General features: G+C 37.1%; 1 protein-coding gene, 1 non-coding gene and 1 pseudogene across 2 annotated transcripts in view; 2 read left to right on the top strand and 1 right to left on the bottom strand.

The window, feature by feature from the left end:
- The window catches only part of PIGX (phosphatidylinositol glycan anchor biosynthesis class X), a 35,180-nt gene that overhangs the window by 4,123 nt on the left and 8,275 nt on the right, over positions 1 to 22,782 (bottom strand). The window contains exons 4-5 of the mRNA XM_032406258.1: positions 11,629 to 11,770; positions 1,317 to 1,530 (exon numbers count right to left, since the gene is read on the bottom strand). Of these exons, the coding sequence (XP_032262149.1) occupies positions 1,317 to 1,530; positions 11,629 to 11,770 (356 nt within the window). The remainder of the gene's footprint in view (positions 1 to 1,316; positions 1,531 to 11,628; positions 11,771 to 22,782) is intronic.
- LOC116633613 lies at positions 14,442 to 17,323 on the top strand (annotated as a pseudogene).
- Positions 18,857 to 18,945, top strand: LOC116634180. Its single transcript, XR_004299888.1, has one exon. It is a non-coding gene; the product is annotated as a small nucleolar RNA SNORD18 (small nucleolar RNA).

The following is a 22,782-nucleotide window of genomic DNA, read 5'->3' as shown; positions in this document are numbered from 1 at the left end:
GCGCCCCGCATTGTTTTTTTAATTTACTCAAATGCACACATAAAAACAGAAAGAACAATTACACCCGAAACCAAAAACTCATGGCCAACATTTACAACAAAACTAGGTGGTAAAGTATCCCCTCAAACACGAAAACCTATGCAGGTGGAGACAAACACCAACAGCTGCCAAGTCCAGCAAATCAGCATAAAGAAACAGAAAGTAACGCAGGGGCAAAGGATCAATGGTCAAAAAAAGAAACACACCAGACATTATATGCGTAGTCCTGCAAGAACTCAGCACCACCTATAGTCTTGTCAAAAGAATCAAAGCTGAATCTGATCACACCTCTGGAGCCAGCAGCCAATTTCCAGGAAATAAAGAGGCTAGATGAACAGCATGAGTACAATCACCAAAACCCTAGCCATGAGAAACTAGACAGGTCAAATGGCCCAGGTTTCTCCACAGGTAAATTTAAAAAAAAAAAAAAAAAAGCAAGGGGAAGAGGGGAAACCTGTAAAGTAAGAGACTTAATGGAAATACATTTCTTTAAATGGGGAAGATGAGGCTTTACCATCTAAGAATGCCCACTGGGGCGGAAAAAGTATAAAGAAACATAAGCAAGTGATTAAGTCAGGATATGGGTTAGTCTTAGAGGAAAGGAGGAGGCTATGATTGAGACAAGACACAGAGAGCTGCTGCTAGGGTGACTGGCAAAGCTCTATTTCTCTACCTGGGTGGTAGCTACAAGGGTATTTGCCTTATAATAATTTACTAAAATATTTGCTTGTGAGGTTTTCCTGTATCTATGGTGTATTTTACAATCAAAAAGTTAAAAGAAGAGGGATGCCTGGGTGGCTCAGTCAGTTAAGCGTCTGACTTTGGCTCAGGTCATGATCCCAGGGTCCTGGGACTGAGTCCCACATGAGGCTCCTTGGTTGGCAGGGAGCCTTCTTCCCTCTGCCTGCCCCGCCCCCTGCTTGTGCGCGCGCGCACGCGTACTCTCTCTCTCTCTCTCTCTCTCTCTGACAAATAAATAAAATCTTAAAAAAAAAAAGTTAGGGGGTGGGAGGATGGGTTAGCCTGGTGATGGGTATTGAGGAGGGCACGTTCTGCATGGAGCACTGGGTGTTATGCACAAACAATGAATCATGGAACACTATATCTAAAACTAATGATGTAATGTATGGGGATTAACATAACAATAAAAAAATTTAAAAAAAAAAGTTAAAAAAGAAAAAAGGAACCTGCTTTTGTCATCCCTGTCCTTGACTTCAGACTTGCCACCATACCTTTATTTTTATTTTCAACCCTCAGAAAAGACTTGCAACCCTCACCTTGGTCACAATACATCAATAAATCAGGGTTATTGACCACAATAAAGGTTTCCCCATCTTTACTATGTGGCCGATGATAGCGGTAGTGCACAGGCAAAAAAGCTTGGAAACAGTCAATGCACTGTGAATCTTGTCTGGCATAAATTAGAACTTCGGATTCCTTGGACAAATAATTGGGAGCTTCTATATTAAAGTCTTCTGAAACCATCACTGCCTGTCAAAAAGAAAACAAATATTAATCCAGAAGAAGAAATGAATGGGGAGGATTAATAAATAAAGCCACAAGATTGCTATACAGATGAACAGAAATGTCAAATTCACTCCCCTTATAGATAATTTCCATTTCATTCCATCCTCAATTTTAAAGATTTTTTTTTTTTTTTTTTTTTTTTTTTATTTATTTATTTGACAGAGAGAGAGACAGCGAGAGAGGGAACACAAGCAGGGGGAGTGGGAGAGGGAGAAGCAGGCTTCCCGCCGAGCAGGGAGCCCGATGCGGGGCTCGATCCCAGCACCCTGGGATCATGACCCGAGCCGAAGGCAGACGCTTAACGACTGAGCCACCCAGGTGCCCCATCCTCAATTTTAAATAGAAAATACAAGATGTGATCTATGTTTAATAAAAGTTTGTTTACTAAAAGTAAACTGAGGAAATTTTACTAATAAATATTATGTATTTGTAATATCCTTATCAACCTTTGTTTAGGTGACAAAAGAGGTACTAAGAAAAGAGAAATTTTGTGAATACTGCATTATTTAATAAATATGAAAACTATGACAAAAACAGTTAACCCAGTATTGGATTGAAATGATTGGTATCATTCTGGTAATTTCCTGTTCTTCAGAGAAGCAAGTAAGATGGCAGTGAGTAAGATAGAGCACTGTGGTCAGGAAGTCAAAGCAAAGGTCAGCACTCTTCCCATATTAGGTATAAAAAGTTAAAAGAAAAATAGTAAAAGATTCTTTAAAAAAATAATATGGTAAAAACCATTTTAAAACAGGTATTCTAGGGGCACCTGGGTGGCTCAGTCAGTTAAGTGTCTGCCTTCGGCTCAGGTCGTGATCTCAGGGTCCTAGGATCGAGCCCGGTGACAGGTTCCCTGCTCAGCGGGGAGTCTGCTTCTCCCTCTCCCTCTGCCCCTCCCCCCACGTTTGTGCTTTCGCTCACTCTCTCTCAAATGAAGAAATAAAAAATCTTAAAAAAAAAAAAGGTATTCTACTCCAAAAGTAAAAATGCATATGTGGCAGAAAATAGTCCTAAATTATAAATGTGTATATTATATATATATATATAATATACACACACACATATATATATACAATCCATCTACACGTATTTATGTTTGAGGCTCCATATATATATATCCATCCACACATATTTATGTATAAACATACATATACACATTCACACTCACATATACTTATACATACGTATATAGGCACTATATAATCTATGAGTCTGTATGTGAGTATGTACAGATGTATACACACACAACTTGTCTCTAGATTCTCTATGTGAAGTCCTGCCATAGCTCCAAGAAAAAAAACAGAATTAACGCCTTCCCGTCATGGCAAGCAAACATCCTAATTCTCTTGTTTGACAGTGACACCAAGTGCTGTATTTTTTCACGTTTTTCCTTCTCTGTTAATCACAGGAATAAAAAGAATTCATTGGCAAAGGCCAAGTAGTTATATAATCTTATGAGTCATAATGAACTTTAAAGGTGATCAAATTAAACCACTGTCCCAATGAGGGCATTCATTGTTCAAGGATCCAGCCACTGCTTGAATACACTCAAGGACTAAAAGGGAGGTTATTACATTGAGTCATATCATTTTATCTTCTGTTAAAAGGTTATTCCTTTTTTTTTTTTTTTTTAGATTTATTTATTTGACAGAGAGCAAGAGCGTGGGGAGGAGGGGCAGAGGGAGAGGGAGAGAGTCTTAAGCAGGCTCGGTGCTGAGTGCAGAGCCCAACACAGGGCTTGATCCCACAACACGGAGATCACGACCTGAGCCGACACCCAAGAGTCAGATGCTCAACCTACTGCGCGACCCAGGGACCCCTATTCCTTTTTTATAAGTAGAAATCTAATGCTCTGGCCTTTAACATTCACAACTGTCCTTGCTTACAGTATCTACAATAAATTTGTTCCTTATTTCACTAAGGGTCACTCAAACATCGCCACTAAGTTTGCTCCTCCTCAAAGAAACAGTCATAGTTCTCGTAGGGGCGCCTGGGTAAACAGCAATAATTTATTATCAAAAAACTGAAATGATGCATAAAAAATCCATCCAAAAAGAGCATATACTTGTTAACAGACATGGGCCTATATCTTTTCACAACAACACTCAACTACACGTCACAAACCACCACAGTTAAGTTAAATGAATTAAGCTATGAAATTGTGCCATACCTGTAACATTTGCCGGATCTTTCTCTGATAAACTATAGCTCTTTCAAAAACAGAAATAAATTCTCCCAATTAAGATACAGTAATTGGTGCCTTTGAACAACTTATACAATCTAAAAATATAAAACTTTTCTCTTTTTTAAAGATTTTATTTATTTACTTGACAGAGAGACACAGCGAGAGGGGGAACACAAGCAGGGGGAGTGGGAGAGGGAGAAGCAGGCTTCCCTGCCAAGCAGGGAGCCCAATGTGGGGCTCGATCCCGGGACCCTGGGATCATGACCTGAGCCAAAGGCAGATGCTTAATGACTGAGCCACCCAGGCGCCCCTAAAAATATAAAACTTTATAAAAATGAAATGTAGAATACTTTTCTGACACTGGGATGTTAATTCTAACAGTACATTTTTAAAAATGTTCTATCTGGCTAAAGGTTCACCAATTTTATCCATCTCAAAGAAACAGCTTTCAGTTTCACTGGTTTTCCCTATTGTGTTTCTATTTTCTAATTCACTGATTTCTGCTGTTTTTACTATTCCCATTCTCCTACTTACTTTGGTTTCATGTGCTCTTCTTTTTGTAATTTAGGGAGGCTTGGCTATCACTAATCTGAGACCTTTCTTCTTTCTAAAATAGGCATTTTAGGACTATAAATTTCCCCCTAAATGCAGCTCTAGCAGCACCCTACTAATTCTAATATATTGTGTTTTCACTTTTATTCAGCTCAAAATACTTTATTTCTCTTTTGATTTCTTCTTTGACCTATGGACTACTTAGAAGTATGTTAATTGGCTCCCAAATGTTTGAGGCTTTTCCAGAAATCCTTCCATTCTTGATATCTACTTTAATTCCTCTGTAGTCAAAGAACACACTTTGTAAAACTTGAATTTGTCTAAATATATTGAGACTTGTTTTATGACCTAGAATATGCTCTATCTTGATAAATGTTCCATGTACACCTAAAAAGAATGTATATTCCACTACTGTTGGGTGGAGTGTTCTATAAATGCCAGATTAGGTCAAGTTGACAGTTTTATTCAAATCTTATATATTCTTACTAATTTTCTATTTAGTATATCAATTAATGAGAAAAGGGTACCGAAATCTTCAACTGTAACTGTAGATTTGTCTATTATACCTTACAGTTCTACCAGTTTTTCTTTATGCATTTTGAATCTGTGTTATTAGGTACATAAATGTTTATGGTTATTATTTCTTTCTGATGAGTTTATCCCATTATCAAAATGACTTTCTTTAGCTCTGGTGATAGTCTTTGCTCTGAAATCCACTTCACCTAAAATTAATATAGCCACTTCAGCTTCCTTTTGACCAGTGTGACCATTATATCTTTTCTTTTAAATTTACTGTTCATTTCTTGTAAGCAACATACAGTTGGATCTTGCTTTCTTATCCAATCTGATGATCTCTGCCTTTTAATGGGGATATTTAGACATTTACATTTAATGTGACTATTGATATGGTTGACATTTATCATCTTATTTTCTATATTTAACATCCATTCTTTGTTCCTTTTATGTGCTTTCTCTGCTTTTTGGATTAAATGAATGCTTCTTATAATTTCATTATATCTGCTTTGCTGGCATATTAGCTAAAACTCCTTGTTGTGCTTTTTTTAACATTTAATTATTTATTTTTAAGTAGGCTCTAGGCCCAATGTGGGGCTTGAACTCATGACCCTCAGATCAAAAGTCATTTGCCCCACCGCCTGAGCCAGCCAGGCACCCCAAAACTCTGTTATTTTTATGGTTACTTTAGGGTTTACAGTAAATATCTTTAATGTAGCACAGTCTACCCTTAAGTGATATTTTTTTATTTTTATTTTTTTAAAGATTTTATTTATTTGACACAGAGAGAGAGAGAGAGAGCACAAGCAGGGGGAGCAGCAGAGGGAGAGGAAGAAGCTGACTCCCTGCTGAGCAAGGAGCCCAATGCGGGGCTCAATCCCAGGACCCTGGGACCATGACCTAAGCCGAAGGCAGACGCTTAAACGACTGAGCCACCCAGGCGCCCCTACCCTTAAGTGATATTAAACTACTTCACATTTAGTGTAACAACCTTACAAAAGTATACTTCCATTTTCTCCTTCCCAACTTTGTGATATTAGTTGTCACGTATTTTATTTTTACATATGGTATAAATGCTATATTATCTTTGCCAATTATCTTGTAAATAAAAAATTTAAATAATAAGAGGGAAAAAAGTCTTATATTTACCCATGTAGTTATCATTTCAAGTGCTCTTCTCTCCTTAGTGTAGATATAGATTTTATCTGGTATCATTTTCCTTCCACCTGAAAGACCTCCTATAACATTTTTTATAGTGGAGGTCTATTGGTGATTAATTCTTTCAGATGTCTGAAAAGTCTTTATTTCATTTTCACTTTGAAAGATATTATCACTGCATACAGAATTCAAAATTCACATATTTTTTTCTTTCAATACTTTAAGGATGGTGTTGTACTGTTTTCTTGTTTGCATTATTTTTGACAAGAAACCTGTTATCTTTTATCTTTGTTCCTTTATATTTTCCATGTTTTCCTTTCCCTCTTGACACTTTTAAAATTTTCTCATTCTCTGGCTTAAATCAACAACACAAGAAACAACAGGTGTTGGCAAGGATGTAGAGAAAGGGGAACCCTCTTGCACTGTTGGTGGGAATGCAAACTGGTGTAGACACTCTAGAAAACAGTATGGACGTTCCTCAAAAAGTTAATGATCCAGCAATAGCACTACTAGGTATTTACCCAAAGAATACAAAAATACTAACTCAAAGGGATACATGCACCCTGATGTTTACAGCAGCATTATCAACAATAGCTAAATTATAGAAACACTGTTAAGTATCCATCAACTGATGATGGATAAGGAAGATGCAGAGGTGCCTGGCTGGCTCAGTCAGTAGTACAGCATGTGACTCTTGATCTCAGGATTGTGAGGTTAAGCCCCACATTGGGCAGGGAGCCTACTTAAAAAAAAAAAAAAAAAAATGTAGTATATAAATACAATGAAATATTATTCAGCCATAAAAAAGAATGAAATCTTGCCATTTGCAATGACATGGACAGAGCTAGAGAGTATTATGCTAAGTGAAATAAGTCACAGAAAGACAAATGCCATATGATTTCACTCATACGTGGAATTTAAGAAAGAAAACAAATGAACAAAGAGAAAAAAAGAGAGGCAAACCAAGAAACAGATTCTTAACTACAGAGAACAAACTGATGGCTACCAGAAAGGAGGAAGGTGGGGGGATGTGTTAAACACGTGATGGGGATTAAGGAGTGCACTTGTTATGATGAGCACTGGGTGATATATGGAAGTGTTGAATCACCATTTTGTACACCTGAAACTAATATTACACTGTATGTTAACTAACTGGAATTTAAATAAAAACTTAATCTTTTTCTCATTCTCATTGTTTTATTTTTTTTTTAAGATTTTATTCATTTGAGAGAGAAAAAGAGAGAGAAAGCACAAGGTGGGAGAGGGGCAGGCGGAGAGGGAGAAGCAGACTCCCCATTGAGCATGGAGCCCAACATGGGGCTCAATCCCAGGACCCTGAGATCATGACCTGAGCCAAAGTCAGACACTTAACTGACTGACCCACCCAGGCACCTCTCATTCTCATTGTTTTAAACAATTTGAGTATCATGTACCTTGGTATAGTTTTCTTCATGTTTCTGGTACTTGAGCATCTTAGATATGTGGATTTATAGTTTTCATCAAATTTGGAAATTTCTCAGCCATTATTTCTTCAAATATTTTTTTCCATCTCCATTTCTCTCTTCTCTCCTTGGAGATTCCAATCACACCTTCTCCACCCCACCCCCCACACTGAGCTTTATTGAGATATAATTGACATATAACATTGTATAGGTCTGAGGCATACAACATAATCATCTGAAATACGTTTATAATGCAAAATGATTGCCACAGTAAGGTTAACACAACCATCAACACACAGTTACCTTCTCATGTGTGTGTGCGTGTGTACAATGAAAACTTTTATTTTACTACTTTTTAAAGTAATCTCTACACCCAACATGGGGCTCAAACTCATGACCCTGAGATTAAGAGTCATACGCTCTACTGAGCCAGCCAGGCACCCCCGATGAGCACTTTTAAAGTATACTCTTTTAACAACTTTCAAATATACAATACACTATTGTTAACTATAGTCACCATGCTATACAATAGACCCCCAGAATTTACTCATCTTATAACTGGATGTCTGTACTCTTTGACCACCTTCACCTGTTTCTTCCATACTCTTGCTTCAGGCAACCACCAAACTACCCTGTTTCCGAGTTCATTTTTTTTTTAGATTCCAAATATAAATGAGATCATACAGTATTTGTCTTTCTCTGTCTGACTTATTTCACTTAGCTTGTAGCAAATGGCAGGATTTTCTTCTTTTTTTAGGTGAATAGCATTCCACTGCATATATTTACATACATATTTTCTTTATTCACTCATCTGTTGATGGACACTTAGGCTGTTTCCATAGCTTTTCTACTGTGAATAATGCTGCAAGGAACATGGAGGTAGAGATATCTCTTCAAGATAGTCCAATCACAGGTATAGTAGGCCACTTGAAATTGTCCCACAACTCACTATTACTCTATTCACTTTTTATGTTTCTTTTTTTTTTTTTTAATCTGTTTTAGGTAGCTTCTATTACTATGTCTTCAAGTCCATTAATCTTTTCTTCTGCAATGTTTAAAATGCCATTAATTTTATCCAGAATATTTTCTATCTCATACACTGTAGTCTTAATCTTCACAAGTTTAATGTTGTCCTTTTACATATCTTCCACATCTATACTTAGTTTTTTGAACATATGGAATACAGTTATGATAATTGTTTTCATAGCCCAATGCTAACATCTGGGTCAGTTCTGGATTGGTTTTGATTTTATCTCCTCATTACAGGCTATATTTTCTCCCATCCTTGCATCTGATTTTTTATTAAAATCAAGACATTGTGATTTTGATATTGTTGGATGCTAGATATTTCTGTATTCCTATAAGTATTCTTGAGCTTTGCTTATATGCAGTAATGTTACTTACAGTTTGACTTTTTAAAGGTCGTGCTTTTAAGATTTGTTAAACAGGAATGCCATTATGTTCAGGCTAGGGTTAAATATCCCCCACTACTGAGTAAAAGTTCTTCTGTTTACTCTACCTAATGCCCAATGAATTATGAGGCTTTTCCTAGCATGAATGCTGGGAACAGACACTACCACTGGCCCTATGTGAGTGTCTGACACTGTAACCTCTAATTTTTTCATATGGTTCTTTTCCCAGCAGCAAGTAGTTTCCTCACATACATGGACTAATCAATACTCAACTATGTACTTGAGGGGAACCTTTTATGGATCTCTGGAGTTATCTCTGCAATTCTCTTCTCTCTGCTACACTGCCTTGTGAATTCTGGTGACCTTGGTCTTCCCAGAATTTCACCTTCATCTCATCAACTCAAGAAGTCCACTAGGCTCTGCTTGGGTTCTTGCTCCCTATACTACAGCCTGAAAACTCTCCAAGGCAATAAGCTGGGACAGTCCTAGAGCTCACCTTATTTACTTTCCATTTACTTCAGATATCACTGCCCTCACTGCCTGATATTCAATGATCTTTTCCATTATTTCATATAATTTGTCTATTACTTGGTTGTTTCAAGTGGGAGAGTAAATCTGATCTCTGTCCTCCAACTTGGTCAGGGCGTAAGTCCTAATACTACATATTTTGATTGAGTAAAACTTATGATTTCAAAAACACAGCATTTCCATTTTGACTGATAGAACAGCAATTTCATATGCTTCAATCTAATATTATGCTCTTTTCAAAGAATGTGAGATATTTTTATTAAATATATCAAATAGCCCTACCTAAAAATGAAGTGAGATTCATTTGAAGTGCCTTATTCATGGTGACTCTGTTTAAGGTTTGTCTTTATTTTCAAATTGCTCACAAACCATCAAAAACTCCTTACAAAACATTTTATTGCCACCATCACTCATTTAATTTGAACCCATTGTTCTATTTGCTGCAGTCACAAATTTTATCTCATGGAATAGTCAAGATCTCAATCTAAATACATAAGTATCAATCATTCCCTACATAAAAATTTCCTTCTATCCAGTTATATTCATCATTTAATACCACTTCTTGAGACAAAGTTTCTCTGCACAAAGAATCGGGCCACAGTCTCAACAGCTAGGCAGAAAGAAATAGCATCTCATATATCAGGATATCAACTTCTAATTATCTATGTGTCACAAATGAGACATCTATTTGAAATGAAAAAGTAAATTCACTTAAAATGCTTATAATTAGGGATTAGAAAATTAGGAAACAGAAAATTAAGATAAAGAGAAGTCTGTCAATCAATCCAGAGTGGCATCCTTTGCCTGCCCAGTCTTCTTATTACAATTAATCTGCACATACCCAATCTCATCCCAAGAGGGGGGCATGTGATCTCTTTTTGGGTACTCCTATGCAAAAAAAATTCCATTTTCTTAAAACATGGTAGGCAATTTTATTAAGTAGGTTTAAATATGATTCCAATCCATGTCACTACAAGCCAAGAACCACATTTAAATTTGAAACCTATTATTTAAAATTTTAAAAGCCTCATTCAGAATTCATGACTCAGTGAAGGAAAGAAAGAAATGAGGAAAAAAGCGAGGCATTTCCACATGTATACATTTTTATCTAAACTGCTATATATGTACAAAAAAAACTCAGAACACAGGAAGAAACTTGGTGAATGGGGGTTGAGATAGGTGGAAGCTCATCATTGTACACCTTTTTATACCTTTTGAATTTTGAACCATGAGAATATAATTACCTATTCAAAAAAATTTAAATAAGTAATTAAAACAGGTGAAGAAGTTGGCCTAAACCACAATTAGAAATAAATTGTCATCATAAATGACTCCTAGTATATCTATTTTGCCTCTTTTAAATTCACATATAGATTATAATCTTAAGAATAAAGATGGTGCTTCCCAAAATTTCTTAGTAGGAATCATCTGAGTTGTTAAAACAGACTTTGGGGTCCAATCTAGACCTACTGAATTAAGCTTTCCCAGGAAGACATAATCTGCACAAAAAGTGGCCCCAAGTGATTTTTACCAAAAGTCAGAGACCCCGTTAACTAAGGAATAAAATTCATTTCTGGAAAGAGCAACAACTTTGTAATTAGACAGCCCTGGATTTATCTCTTGGCTCTTCCATTTACCTGTGTGATCCTGGATAAGTTACCTGGCCTTTTTGTGCCTCAGTTTCCTTATCTATAAAATGGAGAAATAATACTACTAGGGTTGTTATAAAGATTGATCTATGCAAAGGGTATGGTACATAATCTTTCTCTAATGCTTAATTTTACCTTGCTTCCTTAAAAAAAAGAAAGAAAGAAAAAAGAAGAAGATATCTGACATACAGATAGCCAATAAGTATCAGCTTCCTTTCCTCCCACATCCAAATTATACAGGTGTTCATATATATGTCACTCAAACAATACTGTTAAATGCTGCTGAAGCAGTATTTATTAATCATTAATCTTCTCAAAGACATATAATTTTCTTAGTCATGAAACTAAGAACCATTCTAACAAAAAGCATTTAACTAGCTCAGTTTAGTTGGCTTAATATAATTAATTAATTAATTTTGACACTTAATAACTTAATTAAGTTTGACACATATCACTCACTTTTTAAAGAATACTTCCATCCTACCTAAAAAAAAAAGTTACTTTACACACTTTAACAAAATGAATAAAAAATACAATGTTGTCTTGTCTATTATTTTTTCCTAATCCAAATTATAGCATCCCTAAAATAATTTCTCTCTCTCAAAAAAATCCTCTAATAGTTGTACCTCTGTTATGTTTCTCTCTCGTAACGAAGCCAACTCATACGGATCCACAAAAAGTCCTGTCGGGATGTACTGTTTAATTAAGAGTCGGCAGGTCTGTAAGTCCTCAATGCTTTCTCCAAATTTCACTTTTATTAAAAGGTCTCTGTAAGACAAGTATGTTTAAAATATATCTCTTCATTCAATTATTAAATGACATAGCATAACATTATATTCAAGTTAGTGGAAACACTGTATTTCAAATTCAAACTCAAAATCTATTTTTCAAAACATTATAAATTCAATTGAAGTATTTATTTCATGTCAGAACCACTCATTAGATCTTTCATAAATTCTTGTCAAGAGCCACATTATAGTATTAGTATGAAAACAGACAACGATCAATGGAAAGAAATATAGTCCAAAAATGGACGCACATATATTTATATGGCAATAAAGGTGCCAACATGATTTGATGGGGAAAGGAGAGTCTTTTCACCAAATGGTACTGAAACAAATAGATATCTATATAGAAAAAAATGAACCTTGACATCAACCTCATACCATATACAAATATTAATTTGAAATAGAGGGGTGCCTGGGTGGCTCAGTCAGTTAAGTGTCTGCCTTCAGCTCAGGTTGATTGAGCCCCACATTGGGATCCTTGCTCAGCGGGGAGCCTGTTTCTCCCCTGTCTACCGTTCTCCCTGCTTGTGCTTGCTCTCTCCCTCTCTGTGTCAAATAAATAAATAAAATCTTTAAAAAAATAATTTGAAATAGATTATAAACCTAAATGTATAACTGTCCCAGCTTTCTGTCTGAAGGCACATTTGGGACCAAATGCAGGGAAGGAAATCCAAAGTACAACATGGTGGTTTTGCTTAAATTATAAAACAGAGACAGAATTTAAGAGAGACTGAAGTGGCTGGAAGTCAAGGTGCTAAAGTCTAGAGAGGAGGGAACTATGTAGAAAGAGTTCTATAAATCTGAATGGGACTCCCCTTGAGATTTTGTTGAATACTAAGAAAAGCATGAGTAAAGTTTAACTCCAAAAGACTGAGCAAAGAACGACCAGGGAACTGAAAAATGAGAAATTCTAAAATTTCACACACGGTTGGGAGATATTTGCATTTCAACCAACCAGAGATCACAGCTTTTGGTAGAGATACCAATAGAGTAAGGCCTTAGCAGCTAAATTAGCCTTGCAGTAAAGGCCACTTTAATTTTAGACCTATATAAAAAAAAGGTTAAAAGGATCAAGCTGATAAACAAGTAACTTAATTGCTAACAGAAAAAATAAGACAAACACACTCAAAAACGCTCATATCTACAACATTCACTTTGTTCAGTATCCCATCAAAAGTCTCTAAACATGTGGGTGCCTGGGTGGCTCAGTCATTTGGGCATCCGACTCTTGGCTTTACCTCGGGTCATGATCTTGGAGTCGTGAGACTAAGCCCTAAGTTGAGCTCCACCCTCAGCAGAGTCTACTTGGGATCTTCTCTCTCCTCCCCTCTCAAGGGCACTCTCTCCCACTCTCTCTAAAATAAATAAATAGGGGCTCCTGGGTGGCTCAGTCAGTTAAGCGTCTGCCTTCGGCTCAGGTCATGATCCCAGGGTCCTGGGATTGAGCCCTGAGTCAGGCTCCCTGCTTAGTGGGGAGTCTGCTTCTGCCTCTGCCTCACCCCTTCACTTGTGCTCTCTCTGGCTCTCTCACTCTCTCAAATAAATAAAATCTTTAAAAAAAAATATAAAATCGTTAAAAAAAGTCACTAAAGATGCAAAAGAGCAGGGAAATGTGACCAATAACCAAGAAAGAAACCATTCAATAGAAAGAAATGACAGAATTGACAAAATTAGCAAAGGACGTTAAAAGTCTTCTTAAATATGTCCAACATGTTCAAAGGTTTAAAGAAAAAAATGAACACTGTGAAGGAAAGAGAAGAGATTTTATATATATATATGAAGAACTAAATGCAACTTCGAGATGAAAAACACGATTTCAAAATAAAAAAAAAAACTATCCAGATATGAGTAAAAGCATTTAGACACTGCAAAAGAAAAGATCAGTGACGTGGAGACAAAGCAACAGAAACTATCCAAACTGAAGAATAGAGAAAAAAAATGGGGGGAAAAAAAAAGAAACAGTTTCAGTGACTGTAAACAATATCAAGTGGTCTAATATATATATCTAGTTTGAGTCCTAGAAATAGAGAAGAGAATGTAATAGAAAAAATATTTTAAGACATAATGGCTGAAAATTTTCTGAACTTCATGAAAACTATAAGCCCATAAATCCAAGAAATTCAACAAATCCCAAGCAGGATAAACACAAAGACAACCACACCAAGGGGCGCCTGGGTGGCTCAGTTGGTTAAGCAACAGCCTTTGGCTCAGGTCATGATCCTGGAGTCCCAGGATCGAGTCCCACATCGGGCTCCCTGCTCAGCAGGGAGTCTGCTTCTCCCTCTAACCCTCCTCCCTCTCATGCTCTCTGTCTCTCATTCTCTCTCTCTCAGATAAATAAATAAAATCTTTAAAAAAAAAAAAAAAAAGAAAACCACACCAAGATATACTATCATCCAGTCACTGGAAAAAAAAATCTTAAAAGCCATCAGAGGAAAAAGAAACATTATAGAGAATAACAAAGAATAAGCCAGAGGACAATGGGACAAAGCATTTAAAGTATTAAATGAGAAAAGGCTACCAATATAGAATTATATATCCAAAAGGAAAAGCCTTCAAAAATAAAGGCAAAATAAAACTAAAACAAGTATGAACTAAGAGAATTTGTCACTGCAAGAAATGATAAAGGAAATTCTTCAGGCAGAAAGAAAATGATATCATGTGGAAACAGGGATCTACAAGAAAGAAGAGCAAATGGTAAGTATGTGAGTGAATATAAGAACTTTTTTTCTTATTTTTTATTGCTTTAAAATGTGACTGATAGAGAAATTGGAACCCCGTGCATTGTTGGTGGAAATGTAAACTGGTGCAGCCTCTAAGGAAAACAGGATGATGATTCCACAAAAAATTAACATGGATGAATCTTGAGCACATTATGCTAAGTGAAATAAGTCAGTGACAAATACTGTATGATTCTGCTTATAAGAGGTATTGAGGGGTGCCTGGGTGGCTCAGTCGTTAAGTATCTACCTTCAGCTCGGGTCATGATCCCAGGGTCCTGGAATCGAGCCCCACATCGGGCTCCCTGCTCTGCGGGAAGCCTGCTTCTCCCTCTCCCACTCCCCCTGCTTGCGTTCCCTCTCTCGCTGTGTCTCTCTCTGTCAAATAAATAAAATCTTTAAAAAAAAAAAAAAAGGTATTGAGAGTAGTCAAATTCAGAGAGACAGAAAGTGAAATGCTGGTTGCCAGGGGCTGGAAGGGGAGAATGGGGGGCTGTTTAATAGGTAGAGTTTCAATTTTGCAAGATGAAGAGTTCTGTGGATGGATGGTGGTGATGGTAACACAATAAAGTGAATGTCCTGAATGCCATCCAAGTGTACAATTAAAAATGGTTAAGATGGGGGATGCCTGACTGGCTCAGTTGGTAGAACATGTAACTCTTGATCTCAGGGTCATGAGTTCAAGCCCCACATTGGGTGTGAAGCCTACTTAAAATTTTTTTTAAAATGTTAAGTGTTATGTTATGGGTGCTTTACCACAATTAAATAATAATGAAAAAAATACATGACTATTCAAAACAAAAATAATAACAGTAGCAGGGCTTATAAGTAAAATATAAAGTTGATACATGTATGGCAACAAAAGCATAAAAGAGAGGAGAAAGAAATGAACTATTCTAAGATTTATATATTATTCATAGTATGGAATAACATTGGAAGGTAGACTATGATAAGTTAAAATTGCACACTGTAAACCCTAAAGCAACCAACTAAAAAAAGAGAGAGGTATCATTAATAAGCCAAAAACGGAGATAAAGTGGAATGCTTAAAAAATACTCAATTCATCAAAAATAAGGCAAAAAAAGAGAGAAAAGATTAGCTAGGACAAATAGAAAAGCAAACAGAGGGGCGCCTGGGTTGCTCAGTCAGTTGAGCTGACTCCTAATTTCAGCTCAGGTCATGATCTCAGGGCTGTGGGATAAAGCCCGGAGTCAGGCTCCGTGCTGGGTGAGGGGTCTGCTTGAGACTTTCTCTCTCCCTCTCCTTCTACCCTTCCTCCCCCTCTCTCTCCCTCTCTAAAAATACAAAGAAAAGAAAAAAAAGAAAAGCAAATAGAAAAAATGTAGCAAGATGGGTAGATTTAAATCAAACCAACCAAATCAACATTTATATTAAAAGTAAATGGTCTAATCACTCTAATTAGAATGTAGAGATTGACAGACTGGTTAAATAGCAACACTTAATTATATGCTGTCTACAAGATACATATTAATAATAAAAATAAGGAGTGGCTACATTAACATAAAAAATGCAGACTTCGGAACAAGGAATATTGTCAGGGATAACAAAGGACATTAAACCAAGATAACAGGATCAATTAATCAAGAAGATATAACAATCCTAAATGTACTGTGTGCACCTAAAAAACACTGCCTCAAAATATTCATGTATTTTATTTCACAGCAAAAACTGGGAGAACTTCAAGGATAAATAGATAAATCTGCAATTACAGCCTGAGATTTTAATACCCCTCTCTCGATAATGGATAGAATAAGCACAAAAGCAGGAAGGATATAGAAGGCATGAACCACCTTCAATCAAGTTTATCTAACTGACATTTATAGAATGTTCTACCAAACAAAAGCACATTACAGAAGAAAAACTCGTAAGCTGGGCAATTAAAAAAATCTCTAGAAGTTTCAAAGGACTGAAATCATGTTAAGTATAGTCTCTAACCACATGGAATTAAGTTAGAAATCAAGAGGAGGAGGAGACACGGCCTTGACCAAAGCCACAGCCTCAGGCTCAGTCTCCTCCTTTGGCGATGCCTGGGATCTGCTGCCAGAAGGCTTTGTCTTCACGGCTGCTTGTGTAATCTCAGGTTTCTTTACCTCCAGAAAGAAAAAAAAATGGATACCTCACATCCTGGAAATTCATTTAGGAGACTGAAATTAGGGACTTCTTTCAAATTTGGACATGGCCAATTGAGGAGCAACAAGACCTAACAGGCCAAATACTGTAAATAAAATATGCCAGTTGAAACTAGTACTTCTGGGAGAGTCTGCTGTTGGCTAATCAAGTCTAGTTTCAAGATAGTACCACTGTGGCTGCTTTTGTAACCCAAGCTGTCTATCATGATAATACAACAGTGAAGTCTGAAATACATAATACAGGTGGTCGAGAATGATACTATAGCCTAGCACCAATGTACTACAGAAGAGCACAGTCAGCCACAGGTGAAGAGGAGGGCTCAAATGAGGAGTCCTTTGCAAGAGCAAAAAACTGGGTTAAAGAACCTCAGAGGCAAGCAAGTCCTAACACTGTCATAGCTTTACCAGGAAACAAAGCTCACCTAGAATAAAAGAGCTATAGATTTCCAGGAAGCACAGTCCTATGCAGATGACAAGTTTATTATTCACAGAGATATCAGCTAAAACATCAATGAATGTGAATGAAATCTTTACAATAATAGCTAAAAAGCTGCCAAATAATGAACCACAGAATCCAGGAGCAAATTCTGCTAGAGAAGAATAGCAGAACTTACTGAACCTACACAGCCTACCAGGGGTCAGTGTAATTAAACCTCCCCTTTGAGCTAGCTGGAATATTCTTCTGCTTCCTAAATGTAAATAACAGTGAAATTGGTGCACTTACCCAGTCCAGTATAACTTCCAAAAAGAGACTTATGATAGTCAAGTTTCTTTTTTTTTTATCTGTTAATTTGAGAGAGAATGAACGGTGAGAGGGAAGGGGCAGAGGGACTGAGCCACCAAGGCGCCCTCAGTCAAATTTCTTTTCTTTTTTTTAAAGATTTATTTATTTATTTGACAGAGAGAGAGTGAGAGAGATCACAAGCAGGCAGACAGGCAGGCAGAGGGAGAGGGAGAAGCAGGCTCCCTGCTGAGGCAGAGGGAGAGGCAGAAGCAGGCTTCCCGCTGAGCACAGGATGTGGGGCTGATCCCAGGACCCTGGGACCATGACCTGAGCCGAAGGCAGACACTTAACTGACTGAGCCACCCAGGTGCCCCTCAAATTTCTAATACAGAAGTATTTTAAGTGTTTTGAACTTAATTTTTAATAACATTCATGTGTCCCTCTGCCTGTTTCAGTAAAAGGAGAAAATGAAAGCTGTGTGTGTCTACTTGCTTTATTAGAAGGTTAGGGGAAATCATTTCTCAGCACCCGAGATCTAACAAACGACTATCTGGACCCTCAGTTGACCAGACAGTTCTATGAAAAAGTCTATGAAAAAGACTTAGAACTTATTAAGGTCCCTGCTCAGCGGGGAGCCTGCTTCTCCCTCTCCTCCCAGCTGTGCTCTCTTTCACTATCTCTCTCTCTCAAATAAATAAAATCTTCAAAAAAAAAAATTAAAAAATATAAAATCTTAAAAAAACAAAACAAATTAACAAGAAAATAGTCCCAAGGGACGCCTGGGTGGCTCAGTTGGTTAAGCATCTGCCTTCGGCTCAGGTCACGATCCCGGGGTCCTGGGATCGAGTCTTGCATCGGGCTCCTTGCTCAGTGGGGAGTCTGCTTCTCCCTCTGCCTGCCACTCCCCCTGCTTGTGCACTCACGAGCTCTCTCTCAATGACAAATAAATAAATAATCCTTAAAAAAAAAAGAAAAAGAAAATAGTCCGATATCTTCAGGCGAAGAAAATGAACATCAGTGCATTCTAAACTATAACCAGTCCTGTTATTTTTTTTTAGAGATTTATTTATTTGACAGAGAGAGCGCACAAGTAGGCAGAGTGGCAGGCAGAGGGAGAAGCAGGCTCCCCGCCAGGCAGGGAGCCCAATGCGGGGCTCGATCCCAGGACTCTGGGATCATGACCTGAGCCAAAGGCAGCTGCCCAACTGACTGAGCCACCCAGATGCCCCACCAGTCCTGTTATTTTTAAAATAAGACTTTAAGGGCACCTGGGTGGCTCAGTCAGTTAAGTGTCTGCCTTTGGCTCAGGTCATGATCCCATGATCCCATGATCCCATGCTCTGCAGGGAGTCTGCTTCTCCCTCTGCCCCTCCTCTCACTTATTCTTTCAATCTTTCTCTCTCTCTCTAATAAATAAATAAAATCTTTAAAAAATAAAATAAAATAAAATAGACTTTAAAAAAATCAAATGTTTTATATGATGAGATTCCACTTTATGGTCCGTGTTTCTAAAAAAATCAAATGTAACCACAGCTAGCTTTAGGAATATGAAACTGATAAAAGCATCTTTTGGAGGGGGGAGGGGCAGAAGGAGAGGGAGAGGGAGAGAGAGAATCTCAAGCAGGCCCACACCCAGCATGAGCCCGACATGGGGCTTGATCCCACAACCCTGAGAACATGACCTGAGCCGAAATCAAGAGTCAGATGTTTAACCAACTAAGCCACCCAGGCGCCCCATGATAAATGCATCTTAATGAATAGCACTTCGAGCAAACATGCGAGCTCTTCAACAAAAATGAAACAAACCAGATGTCTGTGAATCTGTTTACTTACTACTGATTTTGTTTAGAGGTTAAAAAGGGGCTTTTGTTCCCTTTGGATATAATAAAGTCAATGCACTATGTACATTTAAACTTATTTTAAATTCAATATTCAACTGTATTGTAAGTAGGGTACTACACTGTAGTTTCCATATATGTTTACTACTTTTCTGCAATATTAAGAGTTGTTTAAAAGTATACAAACTGTACAGTTACTAAAACAGCTAATTATTCCTCTCTCCTCCTTTGAAAGGAAGGGCTTCAGTTGTTCCTGTATGGCCAGACCACCATAAACAACATACCTGTAATCTGTCACATGAATGTTGCAATATGTTGATAATCTTGCAGCCTTGTTTTCCCAAATTCATTTTATTTTGATCGTTTGGTATATTGTACTAATTGTTTTAGGTATTTCCACTATGTGTCAGAAATGACTTAATCTATTCAAGTACTGAAGAGCTATCAGAACTTATACATTTACAGTAATTCAGAATTAGTAGGAAAACAGTTCACCAGTGTTTAGTTTTATATTGAGGTGTCCAGGTTGGAATAAAATAGTATAGGGGCACCTGGGTGGCTCAGTCATTAAGCGTCTGCCTTCAGCTCAGGTCATGATCCCAGGGTCCTGGGATCGAGCCCCACGTCGGGTTCCCTGCTCGGCGAGAAGCCTGCTTCTCCCTCTCCCGCTCCCCCTGCTTGTGTTCCTGCTCTCGCTGTGTCTCTCTCTGTCAAATAAGTTAAAAAAAAAAAAATCAGTAAAAAGTTTCTGGAAAATCCCCCAAAACCTTAAAATCAAACAACATATGTCTAAATAACTGATCTGTCAAAGAAGAAATCAAAAAGGAAACTAAAAAATATCCTGAACTAAATGAAAATGAAAAAAAATGTCAAAATTTATAGGATACAGCTACAGCCCTGTATAGAAAGAAACATACAGCCATAAATGCAAAGATACTTATATTAAGGGGAAAAAATCTAAAATCAATGACCTAAGCTGCCACCTTAAAAAGCTAAGAAGGAAGAAATTAAACTCAAAGCAAAAAGGAAAGAAATAATAAAGAACAGAAATCAATGAAATAGAAAGTAGACAAATAATAAACATCAATGAAATGTCTTCTTTCCAAAGATCAGTAACATTAATGAATCTCTAGATTGATCATGAAAGAGAAAAAGCACAGACTGCCAGAATTAGGAATAAAAGAGTGTGTGTGGGGGGGTGCCTGGGTGGCTTGGTTAGTTAAGCAACCGACTCTTAATCTCAGCTTGTCTTGATCTCAGGGTCATGAGTTCAAGTCCCGTGTTGGGCTCCATGCTGGGTGTGGAGCTTACTTAAAAAATTCTTTAGGGGCATCTGGGTGGCTCAGTCAGGCATCTGCCTTCGGCTCGGGTCATGATCTCAGTGTCCTGGGATGGAGCCTGGCATCGGGCTCCCTGCTCAGTGGGGAGCCTGCTTCTCCCTCTCCCTCTGCCTCTCTCCCTCGCTCATGCTCTCCCCCACCCAAGTAAATAATATCTTTAAAAACAAAAAAAAATTTTAAATAAAAAAGTTATTTTTAAAAAAGGAATAAAAGAGGGAACATTATTATACAACCTTTACCTATGAAGAGGAAAACAAGGGAATATTTGAGTAATTTTATTCCAATAAATTAAACTTAAATAAAATAGCTAAACTCCTGGAAAGTAAAAATGACCAAAACTGACAAAAGAAAAAATAGAATATCTGAATAGCTCTGTATCTTGAATTGTAATTAAAATTTAAAGCCTTCCATACAGAAAACCTCCAGTCTATATGGCTTTATTGTTGAATTCTATTGAATATTAAAAAAAATAATATCAATGCTACACAATCAGAAAATAGAGAAGGAAATATTCCCCAATTTTTTTTTATAAGGCCAAAATTGGCCTGACACCAAAACCCAAATGAGGCATCACAACAAACAAGAAGTACAGACCAATATCCCTAATGAATAGAGAAGTAAAAATCCTTAACAAGATACTAGCAAATCAAATCCAATAATATTTCAAAAAGATAATGCATCATGACTAAGTGGTAGGTTTATTGGAATTATCAACATATGTACTGTACCATATTGACAAAATAAAGTAGAAAAATCAAGATTCTGTTATAGTAGATGCAGAAAAAGCTTTTCACAAAGCTTAATACTAATCAGGAAAAAAACTTTAAACTCAAAGCAAAAAGGAAAGAAATAATAAAGAGCATAAATCAATGAAATAGAAAGTAGACAAACAGAGAAATGTCAATGAAATGTATTCTTTCCAAAGATCAGTAACATTGATGAATCTCTAGATTGATCATGAGAAAAAAACACAGGAAAGTTAACGTAAGAGAACATCCTCAACTGATAAAAGCCATCTACAAAAACACCTAATAAACATTGCACTTAATGGTGAAAGACTGGATACCTTCCCTTTAAGATGAGAAACAAGGATGAATGGAAAGGGAAGGATGTCTGCTCTCACCACTTTTATTCACACTGTATTAGAGCTTCTAGCCAGTTTAAAAAGGCAAGGATATAAAAATCATACAGACTATCTTTCTTCACAAACCCATGATCATCTATGTAGAATATCCTAAGGAATCCATGAAAAAGCTACAGGCATTGATAAGTGATCTCAGCAAGGAATTAGGGTACAATATCAACCTACAAAAATCAACTGTATTTTATCACCAGCAACAACCAAGCAGTAATAAAATTTTTAAAATAATACTTTTTACATAAAAAAACAAACAAACCATGAAACACTTAGGGGTAAATTTTTTTTTAAGATCTATTTATTTTAGAGAGAGACAGAGAGAGAACACAAGTGGGAAGGGCAGAGGAAGAGGGAGAGAATTTCAGGCAGTCTCCATTGAGCATGGAGCTCGACTTTCGGCTTGATCTCAGGGTCCTGAGATCATGACCTGAGCCAAAACCAAGAGCCAGGTGCTTAACCAACTGTACCACCCAGACGCCTGGTTTTTTCGTTTGTTTGTTTGGTTTTAAAGATTTTATTTATTTATTTATTTGAGAGGGAGAGAGCACATGTATGTGCACGCACATGCGTGAGCGGGGGTACGAGCACAGACAGACAATCTTAAGCAGACTCCATGCTCAGCAGGGGCCTAGTCAGGAGTTGGGGGGGGTGGGGGGTGGGCAGCGGCGGCTTGATCTCATGACCCATGAGATCATGACCTGAGTCAAAACCAAGTGTCAGATGCTTAATCAACTGAGCCACCCAGGCGCCCAACTTAGAGGTAAATTTAACAAAAGATGCATAAGACTTATACTCTAAAAGTCACAATATCGTTAAAGATAAGATGATAAACCTAAATTAATGAAGATGCCATATGCATGCACTGGAATACTCATTAACAGTAACATGTCACTTCTCTACAAATTGATCAAGAATTTCAACAGAATCCCAATCAAAATTTCATGAAGCTTTTTTGAAAAAATCTACAAATTGATCCCAAAAGTTATACGGAGCTGCAAAGGATCTAGAATAACCAAAACAACTCTGAAAAAAAAGTTGAAGCATTCAGATGTTTTGAAGCTATAATTTCAAGCTACAGTTAT

This window comes from Phoca vitulina, unplaced genomic scaffold, assembly GCF_004348235.1.
Source record: "Phoca vitulina isolate PV1807 unplaced genomic scaffold, GSC_HSeal_1.0 scaffold8, whole genome shotgun sequence".
Taxonomy (NCBI): Eukaryota; Metazoa; Chordata; class Mammalia; order Carnivora; family Phocidae; genus Phoca; species Phoca vitulina.
The sequence above is the reverse complement of the archived record's forward strand: the minus strand, read 5'-3'. Positions and strand labels throughout refer to the sequence as shown.